Source organism: Panthera leo, chromosome D3 (genome assembly GCF_018350215.1).
Source record: "Panthera leo isolate Ple1 chromosome D3, P.leo_Ple1_pat1.1, whole genome shotgun sequence".
In the NCBI taxonomy this organism is placed as follows: domain Eukaryota; kingdom Metazoa; phylum Chordata; class Mammalia; order Carnivora; family Felidae; genus Panthera; species Panthera leo.
The window spans coordinates 93,961,757-93,980,320 of record NC_056690.1 but is presented as its reverse complement, the minus strand read 5'-3'; the positions used below and the strand labels follow the sequence as shown (position 1 = coordinate 93,980,320).

The 18,564-nt window shown below is 58.8% G+C and overlaps 1 protein-coding gene across 4 annotated transcripts in view; it reads right to left on the bottom strand.

Annotated features, from left to right (window-relative positions):
* Positions 1 to 18,564, bottom strand: part of CTDP1 (CTD phosphatase subunit 1) — a 56,738-nt gene that overhangs the window by 1,418 nt on the left and 36,756 nt on the right. The window contains exons 12-13 of one of the 4 annotated variants that reach the window (XM_042909545.1): positions 10,511 to 10,671; positions 7,620 to 7,679 (exon numbers count right to left, since the gene is read on the bottom strand). The exons of 1 other annotated variant lie outside the window; for it this stretch is intronic. In XM_042909545.1, coding sequence (XP_042765479.1) covers positions 7,620 to 7,679; positions 10,511 to 10,671 — 221 coding nt within the window. Of the gene's footprint in view, positions 1 to 7,619; positions 7,680 to 10,510; positions 10,672 to 18,564 lie in introns of those variants that run through there. 2 more of the 4 variants (XM_042909546.1, XM_042909548.1) reach the window with 2 other exon arrangements.

The following is an 18,564-nucleotide window of genomic DNA, read 5'->3' as shown; positions in this document are numbered from 1 at the left end:
GCACCTGGGCCTCACGAGTCAGCCCCCCTGTCTCTTGTGCTGTGATGGTGGGGACACAGGCAGGCCCTGAAGATTTTCTGGCGCGCGCACACACACACACGCACGCACACACGCACGCACGCCAGCCGCACACAGGCGTGTATATACTGAGGTACATGCAGCACACATACAACGTACAGAACCACACACGTACAGGAAATTGGAGACCACGGTGCTGGTGGAAGGAAAGGTGTACAATTTATTTAAGAGAAATACCACCAGCAAAACCAGATGGAACAAAAGACACGTTGATCGGTCACCGTCCCACCTAAGAAGAGGATGTGCCTGCGGCAGACAAGGCGCCGGGAGCCTGCCGGGAGGCCGGCAAGGACACCCAGAAAGAGCAGCCCCTGGACTGTCCCTCGCGCCCCAGGCTCTACCGCGTGCGTGACCGCCAGGGCGGCAGTGCCCTCGCCCGACCCACCAGAGCACTTTGTCAGTGCCACCCGCTCAGTCCAAAGTTTAAACGACCATTATTTTCCCATCGGCTGAATATTTTCTAAGGAAACAAACGTTTACGCTGTTACAGAAAACAAGCTGGGCTCAACACTGAAGTGCAAAGTGGGTTTCTCTTATCAGCATCTGACCATTAAGACCTAGGGTTGCTCCCTTAGGAGATCTCTGGCAAACATACAAGCAAAACCGGTGTAAAGGGTTTCTGAGCACAGGGATGCTTCAGGGAAATCACCCCAAACACTAGGCCGTAGGCCTCCTTTGCCCTTGGCCCCCTGGAGGGCGGCGTGGCCTCAAGGCTCTTGGCCCGCTGCAGTTCTTGGGACGCGCGTGCGTGGCTGCTGTTTTCCACTCCGGCCGTTACGGTGTTGGCGGAGCGTGGGACGCCCGGCAGCACCAGGATGCACTCGGGCACAGGAGCCACAAGGTGCCCTTCCCGGGTGCGATGCCGGGCGCGTGGTGGGCCCGCGGCCACGCCTGCTGAGGGGGTCCCGCCCGCGGACCTCATGCCCGGCTCCCATTCGCACGGAAGAAGGGGCTGTTTGGGGGCCCCACGTGCAGCGGCTCACGCCCCCCAGCTCTCTCTGGGGGCGAATGGTGTGGACCACCTCCTGCCCCGTTTTACGAGCTGGTGTGTCGGAGCGTTCGGTCCTGAGAGCTCTTTACGTAGCGCGGACGGCAACTATTTCTCAGGCGTGTGCCGCACAGATTTGTGCTTCTCACACTCTGAATGGTGAGAAGTCTTAGGACTATCAGTACAAAACTGACCACGTAACCTGAGGTCACAAATACTTAGGTTTTCTTCGCAATCTGTTGTGAGTCGGCCTCTGAGTTCATTTCTGAGGCAGGGTTGAGATGAACCCTGCATCTGGACACCTGTGGCAGCACCGTTTAGTCAAAAGGAAACTTGAAGAAACGTACACGCCCATGTTCAGGGAAACCTGCAGTTTGAAGGAAGACAAGAAACCCCCCAAACGATGTAGAGACGAGAAAGTCTTCGTTTGGGCGGAAGAGACCACAAGCAGAGCCACACACACGAGGTCAGAAAAGATCTGCGAGACGAGGCCACGTGTGACCTAAGACCTACCAAACAACCCGCTTTCGAACTGGTAACACAGGAAGTAACCTAATGGAGAGAAACGCTCCCAAATCAGAACACGACTGACCCAATAAACTCAAAATGGACACAAGCCCTGAGAAAGACACCAGGGACTGTAACTGAGGTGATCGGTGGGCCTGCTCAGGCTGCAAAAGTGAACACGAGAGGCCGGAGCCCCGAGGAGCAGGGACGGCGTCCGTGGCTGCAGCACGTGGGCTGTGTGGCCGGCGCCGGGCGCCCATCTGTAGGGCCAGAAGCTCCGGTTGGGCCCAAACCAGGGCAGACATGAGCCTGAGGAGACAGGTAGCTCAGCAAAGGGTTAATTTTGGATTTGTAAGATGTCCTGAAACAAAAGCTATTTTAAGCACAATTACTCTGAAGCCTCTGGGATGACCGTCCTTTTGCTGAGTGGTGACAAAAACAGAGACGTGTTTAGAAATGACACGTAGGCGTAGATGAAACAGACCGCCGCCCGTAAAAATGTCAGGTGGCCATCTAATTCCCATAAAAAGGGGTGTGCTCTGTCCATACTACTGTATGTGAACACCACCGACAGAAATAACGTCCGTGAGCCCTGCCCAGGGAAAAGAGTGGGTGGGCCCCGAGGCCTCACAGGGAGGCACCGGGCGGTCACGATGCGTGTGCGGCCCGCGCTCCCCAGGCCCCCAGACCGACAGCATAGGAACACCCGTCCCGGCTGCTGGTGAACGGTGCTGGCTGTGCCCCATCCCCCGGGCACCCAGCTGGGCCCCAGGCCTGCAGTGTGAGGGGGGGGGGGGGTGAAGTCTGTGTCCCACCAGGGTGCGCTCACCAGCGGCAGCTCCCCTGGCACGATGACGCGTCACCCAACCTAACCGTGAGCACTGTCAGAGCAGCTCTGTGGCCCGCGCCGCAAGGTTTCCCAAGCAACGAGCGCGAGCCATCTCCCGTGCCTCCTGATGCAAATGGTCTGCTCTTGGCCCAGAGCCGGGCCCGCATCCAAGCTCCCTTTTGTCCCTTTGACAGCTTGACACAAAAAGCAAAAACAGAGCGGAGACAGCTGCTGCCCGCGGGGACGAGGGCCCCCAGGCTCAGGAAACAGCCGGACCCTCTGTGGAGGGGGGACCGGGAACCGTGGAGAAGCTCGGCTCCCCAGGCAGAGGCGGGGAGCACCTGCAGGCAGGGCCTGAGGGGAGAGGAGGGACCCCCCCACCCCCAAGAGCAGCACCAGGGCAGGACAGGAGTTAGCCGTCAGAACAGCCACCTTACAACAACGATACTGTGTGATAACATCTTTTGTGGAAACGTCTGACCTGCACCTGGGGAGCGTCTGGGACAGAAGCGGCCCACACCTGGACAGGCTCACTGCGGCAACGTCCTCGTGCTCAGACACCTCCCGATGACGCGGAGTGCTGGCATGGGGTGACACGAGCCCTCTTTTCCACCAAATCCGTGAGGTGGGTGTTGTCGCTCCCATCGGTGGCCGAGGAGACCGCACAGCCACATTCCTGCGGGGCTGGACCACACACGACCCCACGCAGGTGCCGGGTACGTCAGAGACACGGTGCACCCGTCCTACAGATCAAGGGCTCTCCCGCAACAGGGTCGTCTTGCAGGGAATTAACAGAGGGAGCGAGAGAACACAGATGAGCCCCACTCGGGTGGTCGTGCGGGGCGTTCCCACGGAGCCCAGTGCGTGGCTCAAGACCAGGGAAAGACGGTCAGTGCCCAGGTGGCAGTGCGGTGTGCTAAGGCTGGTCTCACCCTTCCTGTGACAAAGCAGAGCACGAGACGGACTGAGAAGAGAAAAAACCCTTACTCCTGGTTAAGTAACATTCGGAGAATAAATTTTTATACACGATTAAATTTTAGTAATTAAAAAGCACCTCAGGCCTGCAGGTCACGGCTAACAAACGCCCGTGAACGACCAAAGCTTCGTCTCCCCTCAGCACAACACACGTTTATGTTGTTTTTACAGCCACGTGTGCGGTTCCGCGGAGAAACGCGAACAGATTTAACGTGGAGAAAACGGAGAGCTGGAAACCCTCTCACGTTCAGGGTGGAAAAAACCCTCCCACGCTCAAGGCGGGAAATAGCACGAACAGGAACAAACTTCCTCCCGGACGCTGCAGCTTCCGAGCACACAGTTCCACTGGCGCCCCAAGTGCGCCGAGTTACGGACATGGATGTCTCAGGGACCAAGGTAAACACACGCCGGCATCTGACCGAGGACCCCCAAACGGCGCCCACAGGGCATGTACCTTTCAGCTCACCGGTTAAACCCGCTTGGTTTCCCGGCAGAAAGAAGCCACAGGGCTGCACGCGGCGAGGTCACCGTCTCGACTAACAAGCCCTTCTCCTGTGTGTGCGCGTGCGGGACAGCCCGGTCTGCATCCTGCGGAACGGAGACGCGCAAGGCGGACCGAACACGTGCACGGCGCGAAGCAAGCGTGGGCACCAGTGGGCACGGTGGGCGCCTGCTCACCTCTGAGGACAGACGCCGGCAGCGGCCGGCGCCTCAGGCACAACTGCAGGGAACCCGCTCCTCGCCGTGAGTGGGGACACAGGCAACCGGGTCACCTGACCCACGGGCCCGGGCCTTGCCTGGGTCGCGGGGGGGCAGCCAACCCCCACCGCGCGCTTCGTGCCGTCACAGTGGCGGCGGCCCCCAGGTTGCTGGCTCCACCCGGCCTGGCAGCAGGACTCACCTATCCCGGGCAGGACGGGTGTCTCGCTCAGGGAAGCCAGGCTTAGCGAGCGCGAGTGAGTACATAACCCGGAGTAACCCGGTTACCCGGCAACCAGGCTTATCGAGTAGATGACGGGAGTGGCGGCTGGGGCATGAAGCGTGTCCTCAGTGAGTCCTGGACACGGATGAGCACAAGAAGCCCTGCTCTGTGCGGCCAGGACACGGAAGGGCCCGGAACAAAATCGAGGCCTCTCACTCTGACAGACGGGCAAGGTTAAAACACAGCATACTTGACTTGATTCGGTGGTTTTGCCACAATCCTGCATGGAGCACGCTCCCCAAACGCGGGTGAACAAGAGGTGGGCTCGGGGCTCCGGGCGCCCCAGCCTGACGGGCGGCAGGAAGGCTGTGCTGCTTTCCCGACGGACAGGCAGGCTCCTGTCACCGAACGCCAGTCCGAGGTGAATTTCCACAAGCGTCTCGAGACCTACGGGAGCCCCCGCTTTCCAACTAGCGCCCTCGCGGGACGGCCCACGCAGGCAGCGGCTTCAGCACGCGTGCCTTCAGGGACCCGTGGTCGGCAGTCAACACGCAGGTGTCAGGGCGGGGGAGGGACGGTCCCCAAAGCACAAGCGTTTGGATCCCCTTCGCTGTGACTGGTTTTGGAAAGCCTGACGACTGACGCGAAGTTACATGTAACGAGACGACTTCTAACACCTCGCAGGGAAGGGCAGGACGGCCGCCGGTGCCCCTCTTCGTCACCTCCCCGTCCACGTCCTCACGTCCTCGTGCAGCCTCACCGGTACCGCCGTCGGCAGACGGGTGGGCTCACGGGCGCTCACTGTGACCCCACACTGTGCAGGGCCCTGAGGAAGAAGTCCTCCCCGTGACCGACAAACGGGTCACCATCTGTTCTCGGGTCACGGGTCACACGACCCACTCATGCTGGTTACGCGCATGTTCACCCCGGCCCTCGTGCACTTCTGATCCTGCTCCTTCCTTCCTGCCTCCTCTGCACGAAACCAGCACACCCCACGTGACGCCCCAGGACGGGGGCCGTCCCCTCGGACACCCTTCCCGGCCCGGACCCCGCGTCATGCCCTCACAACCGCCGGCGGTTTCCCTGGTCGCACGCCGGTGCAGACTCGCCGCCCGGCTCAGAACCCGTGCTTCCTTCCTGCGCTGTCACGCACGGTCCACCTACGTGTGCCGCACGCGGCCACGGTCGCTACCTTCCGTCCCTGTGCGTCCTGCGGAGCGGCTGAGGGGAGAGGCTCACAGCACGTCGCGCTGGCCCGCCCGCTCGCCACGTCTCCCGAAGCCTCTCGTTCCCACGGCCTCGGCGTGGGCGCCGGCAAGCATCGCGCTTCTCCACGCCACGGGCCCGACGGTTGCGTCCACGCTGCCTCACGCAACTGCTTTTTCTCTCCACTCGGTGAAGAAAGGACAGAACTCAGAATTCTTCCTGCCTGCCTATCACCCGCTCACCCCCACGGGGCTCGCTGCTGTCCGCGTGGACGTGGGTTCTCAGCTCTGTCCGGGTCATCGGCTCCGTGACCGAGGAGCTCCCTTCGGAGTTTCCCGCGAGGGCAGCGAGTTCTCTCAGTTCTCGGCCGGGACGTCTCCTCTGAGCTTCGTTTGCGCCACAGCTCCGCCTGGCTGACGGCCTTCTCTCCCGTGTGGCAGCGTGCTGCCCGGGGGCCTGGGGCCTGTGCAGTGTCTGATGAGAAGCGGCTGTCGGGCCCGCGGCGCCCTCGTCTGCCTTGCGCGCTTCCACCGCGATGCGTCTGGGTGTGGCTCTCTGTGCTGAGCCTGCTTGGAGTCCGTCAAGATTTCGGGACGTGTTAGAACGTCTTCTATCCGATCTGGGAGGTTTTCTGCCCCTGCCCCTCCCCTCCGCGCTCCGACGGCTCCTGCTGTGGGAAGGCCGGCGCGCTAACCGGGGCCCCGCGTCTCAGCGCGCGCTCCCCTGCTCGTTCTCTCTTCCGTGGTTCGGACGGACCCCCGGAGCACATTTTCTTCCTCGCTGCCCTTCTCAGCGCTGTCCGTGTACTAGCTCTCGTCTTCCCGCACGGCTCCTCCGGCCCGGAGCGCGCCTGGGGTGGCCGTCGGGAGTTGCTCTGTGAGCTCGGACGTCGGGCCGCGCTCCTGGGCGTCTTCCCTTGAGTGGAAGCGGCCGGGTCCCGCCTCTCTGGCCAGGGCAGCTGCTGTGGCCTGGTGACTGGCGAGCTCATTTTCCTCCGTCTGAGGCCCAGGGCACAGCCCGTTAGAAGAGAAAAGCATGTTAAAATGAAGCCATGGCGACACCAACATTCACCTGTCGTGTCGGCCGTTAGCTGCCACCAAACACTGTGCCACAGAAAATGAGCGTCATCACCTGCTCTCATGGAAAACCATTCGGCCTTCCACGGAGGCACGAGGCCACCAAGTGCCGGCCTAGAAACGCACGTGAGGAGCACAAGCACACAAGCACGACCAGCACACGTGGTGTTCACTCCAGCTTCGTGTGAAACAGCAGGAGACAAAACCACGTACGAGACACAGGGGAGGTGGCTCTTAGAGCGAGGTCAGGGGGCAGGGCCACGACCCGACTGCAGGGAACAGAGGGGGTGCACATCCTAAATTACACCCCAGGTGCCAGAGCCACTGCTGGCCACACGGGGGAGATGCCCCACTAGCTTCCACAGGACAGGACGTCCTCGGGTCAGCAACGCCCCAGACTTCCGTCCCGGCCACACGCCTGCCCGGGGCTGAAGGGGACCCCGCCCGGGTCCACCGACACCACAAGCACCTTCCATGTGTGCCAGTGCCCCAGAGCATTTTAGTGCCGTCCGTCCCGACGCTGCAGTGAGACTGGGGGAACCTTCTGGAAGGACGAGACCTGCACAGACTGTGGGCAGAGCCCCCCCAGCTGTCCGTACGTCTGCAGCGCAGGCTGGAAAGGGGGAGAGAGCCAGCGGGACTGGGCGGTGTGAGCCTGGGACGTGTGTCAGCGATTAGCCGTCAGCCGTGGATTTCTGTAATGTGAGAGTTAGCGACCACGTTATGCTATGTTCTTTGGCCGTTAACCAATTAATAATCGGTTTGGCAGAAATACTGTCCTTTTCGCGTGTCTGCTAACTCTAGAAGCGATGGAAGTGGAGTCTTACATCGAGTTCTAAGTCGCCTCTGCCGAACGCGAGCACAGAGCGCCGCAGAGGGTCCCAGTGGGAGACCCGGGCCACCGTGTCCGTGCCAGCCGCCTCACCAAGTGGTGGGGACAATGATGCATCTGTACAGTGTCGCAAACAATTTGAAGGTAACTCATTTGAGCAAATGCTTTTCAAACATATACTTGACTTTTTCATCTTAGAGACTGACCTCAAGGAGCGAGCGTACCCCACAAGCACTGTGAATAAAACGGCATCCGATGTCGCCGATCTGAAAAAAGAACGAATCATTTCTTGGTAGACAAGTAAAAATCACCACCCTTCTCCTTCCAGTAAAACTGGCTTTCAGGTTCAAGGGACAAGAAGATCCGTGGCGCCGCTTGGCCTCGTGGAACCAGCAGGAGGCGATGCCGAGCAGACCTTCCTGTGGGAGCCACACCTGCAACACTGTCATCACATGCGGGGAAATCATGAAACAAAGGCCTCCCACGTGCAAAACACAACACAAAAAAACCCAAAGCGTTTTAACTTCAAATAAAAATACCATCATGTAAAAACTTAAAAAAACTTCACTCCACCTCTAGTACCATTAAACGAGAGTAAAATACGGCCAGAAAACCACACTCGCCAACTTCCCTGGCAAAGAAAGAACGAGGCCCCCACGCCCGAGTCCCCCGCGGCAGCTGATTGGGACCTGCCACGCGCCCCGTCCGTCCGACCCCAGTGAAGGGTCAGAGCCGTGAGGCACGTCTGGAAACACTGAAGCTTTTCCGACAGCCACACGTCCAAGTTCCAAAGAATCAGGGACAGGCCGGGGTGGGGGGGCCGGCCGACGGCTCTCTGGGGCGGAGCGGTTGCCGTCTGGGTGGCAAGTGGAAGAAAGCGCTGCGGGAAGTGAGAGACTCTGACTTACTCCCCAGCTCTCCGGACGCTCGGGGGCCGGGCTCCCAGGACGCCTGGCGCCCAGCGGGGGCTCAGCCGCGCGTCTGGTCCTGCTCGGCCCGCGGCACCCACCACCACACACCTGAGGACCTCAAGCTCCTGTGGCCGTGTCGGCACCTCCTGCGTGGACGCTGTCCACAGGACGGGCTGGACGCCGGGCTTCCTCTGCCTGCACAGGGCTGACCGCCGAGACACAGGACACCCAGCCCCTCGGGACCAGAACCGCGCTGCTCCGCGGTCCCGTCCAGACGGCCAGCCCCCAAACCACATCAAAGCAAAGGCTCTTTCCAGCAAGCCCCGGTGCCTCTTGTTTCTGGGCACACCGGAGCAGATGGGCACTCTCGGCCTGCCCAGCGCCTGCGTCCACTGCCCCACGAGCACAGGCTCCTTCCTGCGGGCTCCAGCCAGGCCTTTCTGGGTCTTTGTGAAAACTGCTCTGAATTTATTTCCTACGTGACAGAGAAAACAAGCTCAACCAGAGCGCGCTCCCCATCTCTGAGAAGCCATCACCACCCTTGGCATCAGCCGGCACCACCACAGAGGAACTCAGAGTGGGCGGAGGGTCGGCTCCTCGGAAACCCCAGAGGGACCTCTGCGTGGAGAAGGCGACACAGCTCAGCACAAGCATCGTGCTTCTCATCAAAGTTGTGCCCTAAGACGACCGGACAGCATTTCAACGTGGCTGGAAAGGTCTGCCGTGGGACCAGCAGGACGGCCCCGTAGCACAGCTGCGGACGCACGGACCTTCTCCGAATAAAATTCCGACACACGGACAACGCATCTCTACGTCCCCTCCGTGTGCTGCTAGAATTTCTGGCCCGATCCTGTCTTCTAAGTGGACTGGCTCCAGTACACCAAACTCTCTTCAAAAGCACTTACTCACCTACAGAACGTCTTCGGGTCAGACCAGGTGGCTCATAAAGAAAAGAGCCCCCACACAAGCAAGGGAGGGGGGCTGTTATGTGCAGCTACGTGCACAGGCTGTGCCGGCCTGCCAACGCCCCCATTTCAAAGGGGAAAAGGAAGACACGGGGAGGTTCAAGGACTCGCCCACGGTCGCATGGTTCACAGGAGGCTCCAGACGCGGTTCTCGAACCTGATACCTGGGACGCGTGTCTACTCGCTTCTCACGACGGCAGGGTCAGGCCCTGCGAGGAACCCCGGCCTGGCACGAGCAGCCGTCTGCCCGCACAGGTGGTGCCCAACACTCCCGCACACGAGGGGCGGGACGGAGACGCCCGTCAGCAGGGGAGAGAGGTCGCGCGGCAGCAGGTGCCCCGCCAACGCCACACGCAGACAGACCCGGAGCAGGGCCGTCTGGACTCTGAGGGACACGACTCCCTCCCCGGGCTATGGAGCGCCCGCCCCGCGGTCAAGCAAGTGTGGACAGAGCGAGGAAGGCATCTCCCGATGTGCCAGATTCGTTGGCTTCCCACGCACCCTGGTCCACGAAGTTCCTGGAAGATGCACCTAGTCCAGCGAAGTAAGAGAGCAAAGAAACAAGATGCTGGAGCCGGGAACGGTGAAGGCCTCTCCGGAGGCGGAGACGACAGTCCCCAGCAGGCAGCAGGGCCCGGAGGGGAGGCTCGGGACACTCGGGACAGCGGTTCTGGCTCCGGGCAGACCGAATTGAGCCGCGGTGGGGAGAATACTTAGAAAAAGGCCGAAAGGAAGGAAACTGAGCCAAGAGAACATGACGTGATGATCAAATCCAAGCGAGACAGAAAGATGCTTCAGGAAAGACGTAGAATCCCGGCGCGCTCTTTGGTCCGGCACAAGATGCGGTCACGTGGACACCGAGCCACCACCAGCAGGCACGGTCAGGCCACCCGCGCCGTAACACAGCCGGGCACGTGAAAAATCACCAACTGCGTCAAAACGTGCTGGCCATGGCGTCGTCCTGCCCTCCGCGGCGGGGCTGCCCGGGTCAGGCAGGCGGACGTCTTACCACTTACACTTACACAGGGGAAAGACCCAGATCTCCGTGAGTAGCAACTGAAACAATAAAGACTGTGATAAAAATTCGCGTCACCGTCAACATAACATCCTGAAACGCTAAAGCCTGAAGAATCTGTCACGTTACCGCATCGCGCCTGCAGACCTCGCCTGGGCCGGCCCTCACCTGCCCCCCTCACCGGGCCCTCACCCGCACCGCCTCACCTGGGCCCCCGGCTGTCTGCTGTGCTCCTCTCGCTGGATGCTGTGGCCTCGAGCGTGGCCCGGGGCTCCCGGGGCAGTGGCCGCTCCTGCGGCCCCTCCTCCTCCGGCCTCCTCTTCTCGCTGTCGCTGTCATCACTGCCCTCTCCTAGGATGTCATCCACCTGGCAAAGGGGGAGAGTCAGGGCACACACCCGACGCCTACGACCCGACCCCCACGGCAGGGCGGCGCGGCCCCATCTGGTCCCGACCACGTGCGCTCGCCTTGGGCATAGCTGTGAGTCTAGGAGCGTGCCGGGCCGAGCCCGAGATGGGTGACAGCCCGGACCTTTGCAGGTGGGACGTGAGGTGGGCCAAGAAAGCAGAGAAGGCCCAGGCCGTTCCTCTAGCGGGGGGGCCCTCCTGGGATCCCAGGACCCCTAGTGTGACCCTGGGGCAGGACATGCGGACAGCCCGACAGTCACTTCTCAGCGGCAAGACTCTAACAGGATTCTCTCTCCAGTGCGCTAACGAACGCTGTGGTGAAGAAATCAAAGCTTTCTGTTAAAATGCTCATGATCAGGAAGCCGCACTCGACTGCTTTCCAGGAGGCACTCTGGAGTCTGGGGAGGGGGACGGCGGCTGCTGCCAGTGGGGCCCAGCTGCGTCCCCAGAGGCTCAACAGAGGGTGCTTGTCCCCCTGCCTGCTCCAGGGCGCTTGTTTTCCCCCACAGACCTCACATTTAACCATTCACGGACGTGCCACGTGAGGGTGACGGGAACTAACGGCCATGGCCCAGGGTCAGCGCTCCCTGCTCCCCTGCAGCCTGGGGGAGGTCGGCTGTCCAGCAACCCGAGTGCCGGGCCCCCAGGGACGCCCACCGAGGGGAGGGAAGTTGCCTCCTAACAGCCGTCGAATGGCAGAAGGAGCAGTGACGCCAGATTCGGGGGAGCCTGGAGACAGAAGATGGGGTTCTAGACTGGGTCCTGCTTTCCACCTGTCTGACCTTGGTCTCCGTGCCTTTCTCTCAGATCCACCACTCTTTCAGCAAAGACACCGGATGAGGTAAAAATCAGGTGGACAGGAGAGAAGAAGGGAAGGAAAAGGAGACAGCACACGGCCACTGCAGACACGTCATGCGTCGTGCCGATTCCTCTGGGTTTCCGAGCACCCGCCTCCAATTCCGCTCTTGGAACACTGTTTTCTCAGAAAGCGACGCTTCACCGGCGCAACTGATACTGTTCTTTTTCTTGGTTCTAAGTTAATATGTGATGGAGAAATTGTACGGCCCCCCGTCGGGTGGGCTGGGGGGTCGCACAGCCCACGGGCAGCACAGCCAGCCTTTCACAGACCCATTCGCGGTCACAGCAGCCGAGCCCGGCAGGCAGACGTTTCTGGACTCCACTCCCAGGCTCCGAAGCTCTGAGGCAACGCCTCTGTGACGTCCCGAACACCCGGACGAACGCCTGAGAAGTGCCAGACTGTGTCAAGATGGTAACATCGACTTACTTAAAAAGGCACGAAGTGGAGTTTGGAGACGACCATACTAAACACTACGCGTCGCTCAGCCCTCAGTACCATGACTCAGAGCTGAAGATGTTTCCCCCCAAAATACCTGAGTAACAGAGTCCACGTGTAGAAACTTTACTCAGAAAAAGCAGTGATGTCAGAAATCCTGTAAGCCAACATAGTAACATTTTTATGACCTTGAACTGGATCAGTATTTAACAAGTTTATCTGATCTTTGGGATGTTTTGTTGGTTTTATTTTCATTCACCTGAAAGTATTTTTTTTAAGTTTGCTTATTTATATTGAGAGAGAAAGCAAGAGAGTTCCAGTGCATGCGCAGGGGAAGGACAGAGAGGTACGGAGAGAGAGGATCCCAAGCAGGCTCCGTGCTGTCAGCACAGAGCCCAACGTGGGGCTCGAAACCATGAACCGTGAGATCATGACCCGAGCTAAAATGGAGAGTCGGACGCTTACCTGACTGAGCCCCCAGGCGCCCCTTATCTGATCTTTAAAGCTGCTTAAAGTGGGTACAACAGGAGGAGATGCTTATTGGTCTCTGTCCCTGGTTCCTGACAGAGCCCCTAAGCCCCTTCAACCTGATGGCTGACAGCATCATCCTTTTTCCTAACGAGGCAACTGCAGGTGGGCTTCTGGATGGGGCTGGTCACCAGAGCCCAGCCAGAGCAGACGCCTGGGGCCTGCAGCCCCACACTCGTCCTCAGGGAGGGGAGGGGGCTGGAGACTGAGTTCATGACCCATCAGGCCTCCTCCACAAAGATCCCCAAAGTGCAGGGTGCGGGGAGCTTCTGGGTTGGCGAATGCACCCACGTCCCGGCAGGGTGGCCCGCTCCCAACTCCACGGGGACAGAAGATCCTACGCTCAGGACCCGCTGGGACCTCACCCCGTATGGCTCTTCATCTGGCCGTTCCCCTGTGTCCTGTCACATCCTTTATGACACGGTAAGCCACTCAGCGTAAGCAAGAGTGTCCCTGACTTCCGGAGCTGCCCTAGCAAATGATGGAACCCCAATTCGCAGCCGGTCGGTCACAAGTACGGGTGACAACCCGGGACCTCCCCCTCATGCCTGGCATCTGAGGGGCGTGGGTGTGCGGGTCCAGGCAGTGTCGGAGCCACTCAGTGTGGCCCCCACACATCTGGGCAAGAGCAGAGGAGTGCTGTGCTTTCCTGGACGAGTCTCAACAGCTTAGCATGGGCCGGCAGGGAAGGACAAGAGCCACTGGGTGTGGGGTGGGGCGCCGTTTCCCCAACGGCCAGCCCACCTGCCGCAGGAACCTGGCACTGGCCACAGCCAAGGGGAAAGCGGGGTCTGTGGGAACCCTGAAGGTGCTCTCACGGCAGCTTTTAGACTTTGGGAACTTGGAACTACAGGGATGTAATGGCAACTTAAATGTTAAATTTTAAAAAATGCATTAATTCAGAAACACCAGGTTTTCAGCTTATTCCAGGAAAGAATATTCCTTTCCAAGGAAAGGCAAGTGGTGAGACGTATTTAACTCACGAAAACTTTGATTTTTCCCACCAACAACTGGGTGGCGCCCCGAGGAACCTCCCGGCAAGGCCGGACAACTGCAGCCTCTCCTTACAAAAAGGGTCAAGGGCCTGCCCTCCTGCCCCCGCCAGTCCCGTTCGGGGACGGGGCTGCTCACACCTCCCCTCCCAGGCAGCGGGCACCCCCACGGGGCCGTGAGCTGCTCTGCACGGACCGCAAGGCCGCAGGGACACCGAGGGACAAAGCCTGTGACTGACAGAGGGAACGTTCCGACATGGAGCAGCTTCAACCCCAGACCCGCGATCCGTTGGTCGCTCACTCCCAAGGAGCTCACGTGCAGGTCTCGGGTCTCAATCAAATACAGAAACAGTGTAGCAACAGCTAACTAAACAAAGCAACAGCTTTATCAACAGGTTATTCACTGCGAGGTCCTTGGAGGTGACACACGGGGTTTGAGCTAAAGGCATTTAGCAGAAAGCACAAAACTAATTCTAAGCAGCTACGTTCAGGCGTCACCGCTATATTCACTTGGCTGTGCGTACTCTTTGTTGATGCACGAGTCTATTCAAATTGTTAGTATTAAATTTTCCTCTGAAAATATTTCAGGCCTTTGACTCTGCATCATACCTTTTCAAGAGAAAGACGGGAACTTAAAAAATCAGGTATTTTATGTCTGACCACCAAAGTACAGTCACTGCCTCGGAGGCCGCGAAGTGACCCATAAAGCGTCAGCAGCGCCGCTGACCGGGAAGAAGTGTCCTCGCTCCTCCAGCGTGGCGGACGGCCAACCAACGCGCGTGCCCGCTCTGCCAGGTGTTTGGAAGGTTCAGAAACATCCTGCACGGCCAAGCTAAAATTGTGGACACATGTCAGAATCTGGTCGTACTCAAACTATGCTTCAACTTGCTCTCCCTCGTTCTGTTTTACTCACATAGACGTATCTGCTTCAGAACAATGGACACCTTTCCAGGGCTTTCTCTCATAAAAAGGGAACTACGCACTTTTTGAAAACCAGTAATCTGCAACGAACCACTTACTTTATATATACTATTTAAAAGTTGTCAGAATGCATATTTCAGAATCTTAAGAAAGACTTGAAAAACAAGCGTGTAAAGACAAAAACCTCATTTTATGGTAAATTAACTACTGAAGTCTCTCAAACAAAAGGCCCACACGGATCACATCAAACACCCTGGCAACCGTTCCCATCACTCACCCGAAGACGCAGGCTCACGAGGAGCTGAGGAGACCTAAGGCAGCTGAGGGGGACGGTGCGGGAGAACAGACGCCTGGAAAGGTGGGCGGCCCAGCCCACCAGGAGTGGGGACCCTGCAAAACAGGCATGGGTCCCGCACGTGCCTCGACCCCTCCTGCTCGCTCCGGGGCGGAACTCGCAGAGACAGGGACCCGACACCCCCGGACAATCCCCCGCGGGCCATGCGAAAGTGACCGTGTTGTACGCGCTGGCTGGGACTGGGGTGGACAACCGTGCGTCCTGGTGACTCGGGCTAGTCGCAAGTCGGATGGAAGGAGACGCGTGTGCAGAAACACGTATGAACGGGCTACTCTGAATGACCGGACGAGGTACCAGCCACACAGGTGCACATCTCTGCTCGGCCGCAGGCGCAAGCTTCCCAGTCACTCCAACAGGCGACCTTCTCTCTTAATGAAACTGAAATGGTGTTTAGACACATGAAGCTTTACTTTCCCGCAGGATGACGCAGAGAAAAGGGGACAGAGGCAGCGCTGCCCAAACCCACGTGCTCTGCCCCAGCCTGCCCAGGCCTGGACAAAGCCTGCCGTTCTCTGGGCTGCAGTGGCCCGGGAGCCGGGCACGCGGCCGCCGGCCACAGCTCCTTTTCCGTGGCCTCGGTGTGGCGTGCCTGTTCCCAGACTGACCTCACGGAGCGTACAGGACAGTCTGGGACACGAGAAATAAATCGGGATGTATGTCCACACTATCCTAGTATTAAAAAGCTATCTTCACGTTATTGTCTTCAACCTCAGGTGTTGTTTCTAAAGCTCAGTATTTGTTAATTATCTCAAGATCCCTGGGAAGTTTGTGACATTAGTTACAGAGCTGCTGCTTCCTAGAACGCAACAGGACCCCACGTTAAGGCACGAGGAATTCGCTCACAGTGGTTTTTTTGCTGAAACACTCTGGGAAGCCTGCTTGCCCACGGAGATCCCTGAATCTCATACCTATGTTAATGGGTCCACGAGTACCTGCTCCAAACGGAAGCGTGTGAACAGAAAGGTCACTTGGCAAAAGTTACCGAGGCGTCTCTGCCCCTGCCCCACCTCTGTGCCTGATCACGCTCAGCGGTGACCGTGAGGCTGCCCAGGCTGTGCACTCGTAAGGCGAGCCTCGCCGCCCAAAGGGCTGCACACAGAGGAAAAGACCCAGGCTGTCGTGAAAACAAGCAGCTAAACCTCTGCAAGAACTTACCGCTAACAGAGCGCGCGCACAACACCCGGGATCAGACTCACACGACTCGGCTCGACCACTCCCGGGACTGGCCCCAAGTAACTCTCAGAGTAATCTCTGGCCAACAAAAACCAAATCCCACCACACGCCCTGCCCTGGGCTTCCTCTCCAGACGCAGTCCGCGGGGCCCTTCTCAAACGTGGCCTTTCCCACGCGGCTTGCCGTGGCCCCGGGGAGAAGGGAGCTGGGAGCAGACACAGGTGTACCACGTGACTCCGCTTTCAGGAAATCCGACGATGGGCCAGCCAGTTTACAGCATCAGAAACTAGTAAATTTATGCCTTTCACCAAAGCCTGGAGGTTTTTGGGCACCGTTCCTCCAAGAATCTTGTCTCGCGCCCGTCTCTTCCCCCTCTGTGGGACTCGGACGGCCCACACGCACGCTGAGTGAAGCTCTGATGCCGACCAGATGTGCCCGCGGCTCCGACCGCTGCCTCAGGTGGCAGCTGCAGCCCTGATCGTGGGCCCTTTCCTCCTCCTACCGGCACTGTCTCCTGCCAATTTCGGGACAAGTGTACAGAGAGTGTATTTTCCAGTTCTGAATTTCCCACCGTCGTTCGTCGTTTTGCATTCGCTCCAAGGCTGCTCCCTTCTCCCCAGGGAGCATGGCCACTGAGATGCCTTAAGGTGCTGGTCTCCAGAGCCCGACGTCCGGGCTGGCTTGTGTGGGTGCCTGCTGCTGCTCACTCAGACTGTGCCCCGGACGCTCCAATACTGCACCCTCTTACCGCCTCTGGGAACACACGCGTGCACTGTAGCAGGTTTAGCCTGATCAGAGTGGATAAGACAGAAAGTTCCGCCTCAGCTTCCGTGGACGCTGTCTTTCCCAAGTCTATCAGGGTGTGTTCCGTGTCTGTGCTCCTGGAGGTGAGCCTGGGGCCCGGGTCGGCTCCTGTACAGACTGGGGGGGCCCTTCTCTCAGAGCACCCTGAGCCGTTGCCCAATATGGTGTGGCTGGGGTGACCCATGGGGCTAAGAGGCAGGGAAGGGAGCCTCCATATGCTTTGGGCCACAGGCTCCTGTCCCCAGACCCTCTGTGTTTTGGGTGCCTACCCCAGAGTGGTAATACAGCTCCATGACAGGGGCTGACCCAGAGCAAAGCCTGGGGGAGAGACGTACATCCCTCCAAAATGAGGGCCAGAGTCGGGGACACAGGAGAAAAAAATGCTCAAGACCCCCACTAGCATCGCTTGGCCTTCCCTGCTGCATGGTGCTGACTTCCATGAACCAACTTCTTCCCTCCCTCTCTCTAAGGAATTCTTTTTTTTTTTTTTTTTCTTTTTTTTTTTTTAAGTGAGCCCTAGGCCCAACGAGGGACTCGAACTCACGACCCTGAGATCAAGAGCCGCATGCTCTCCCGGCTGAGCTGGCTGGGCGCCCCCAGGGCCCTGCTGTTCCTGTTTGTGGACCTTAGCTGCAGACCTCACAGGGGGCCAGGGAGGCTGGGGTGGGAGGCAGGGGTTCACCCACCTGGGCCAGCACCGGGGCCAGTGCTGGTTTGTTCTTCCTCCCCACGCAGTGTTTCCTGTGCTTCTCAGACGTGTGCTGAGGCATCACGGACTGGTCCTTTGATTACATATGGCAAACGCTTTGTTTACTTATCTGACTCTGAACTAATTTTGTTTTAATAGGATACTGAACTTTTAACTTTCAAAAATAAGTTGTACATTTTAACTTGAAGGATGGAACTTTTCTACTTTGGAGCCACAGCCCACACATCCCACCGTAAAAACTGCTCATCAGCCTCGGAACGGACAGTGAGACCTCCATTCTGCACTTCCCTTGTGTGTTTGCTTAAAATGAACACACATGTGGGGCGCCTGGGTGGCTCAGCTGGTTAAGCGTCCAACTTCGGCCCAAGTCATGATCTTAGGTTTGTGGGTTCAGGCCCCACGTCAGGCTCTGTGCCGACAGCTGGGAGCCTGGAGCCGGCTTTGGATTCTTTGTTTCCCTCTCTCTCTGCCCCTCCCCCACTCATTCTCCGTCTCTGTCTCCCAAAAATAAATAAATGTTAAAAAACAAAAAACAAATGAACACACACGTGACTAAAGCTCGCCTATGGAAACCCAAGGCTGTGATGCAGACTCCCGCGGGGGCGCGACGCCCTGCGAGGACTTACAGGCAGAGCACAGAGCTCCATTAACCCTGTGGGTCCTGCTTTGGACAAAACACGAGTGCATTACTGACCGACCACGACCACAACTAAAACCGTGTCACAGCCACACCTGCGTGTGCCCCCAAAGCTGGGGTCCTGAGGAGCTTCTGGAATAAAGCTGCTTCATCTCAACATTTTGAAGCCAACGGACAACGTGCCTATTTTATTCAGAATACGTACTTGCTGCCAGATGGGGCAGACCTGCCATCGGGTGGGAAGCCGCTCCTGATGCCCGAGTCCTGCACCGAGCAAAGCATCGAAGCAGAGGGGGAATGTGCTGGTGTGCGGCCTCAGGCTGAGGTCACCACCCGGCAGCGCCCCGGCATTGTGTGACTCCTCCGCCGATAATACGGGTGAGACCGTTCACATGGATGGACACCAGGGTGCACGCATCTCGTGGACTCTCAGGGTCACG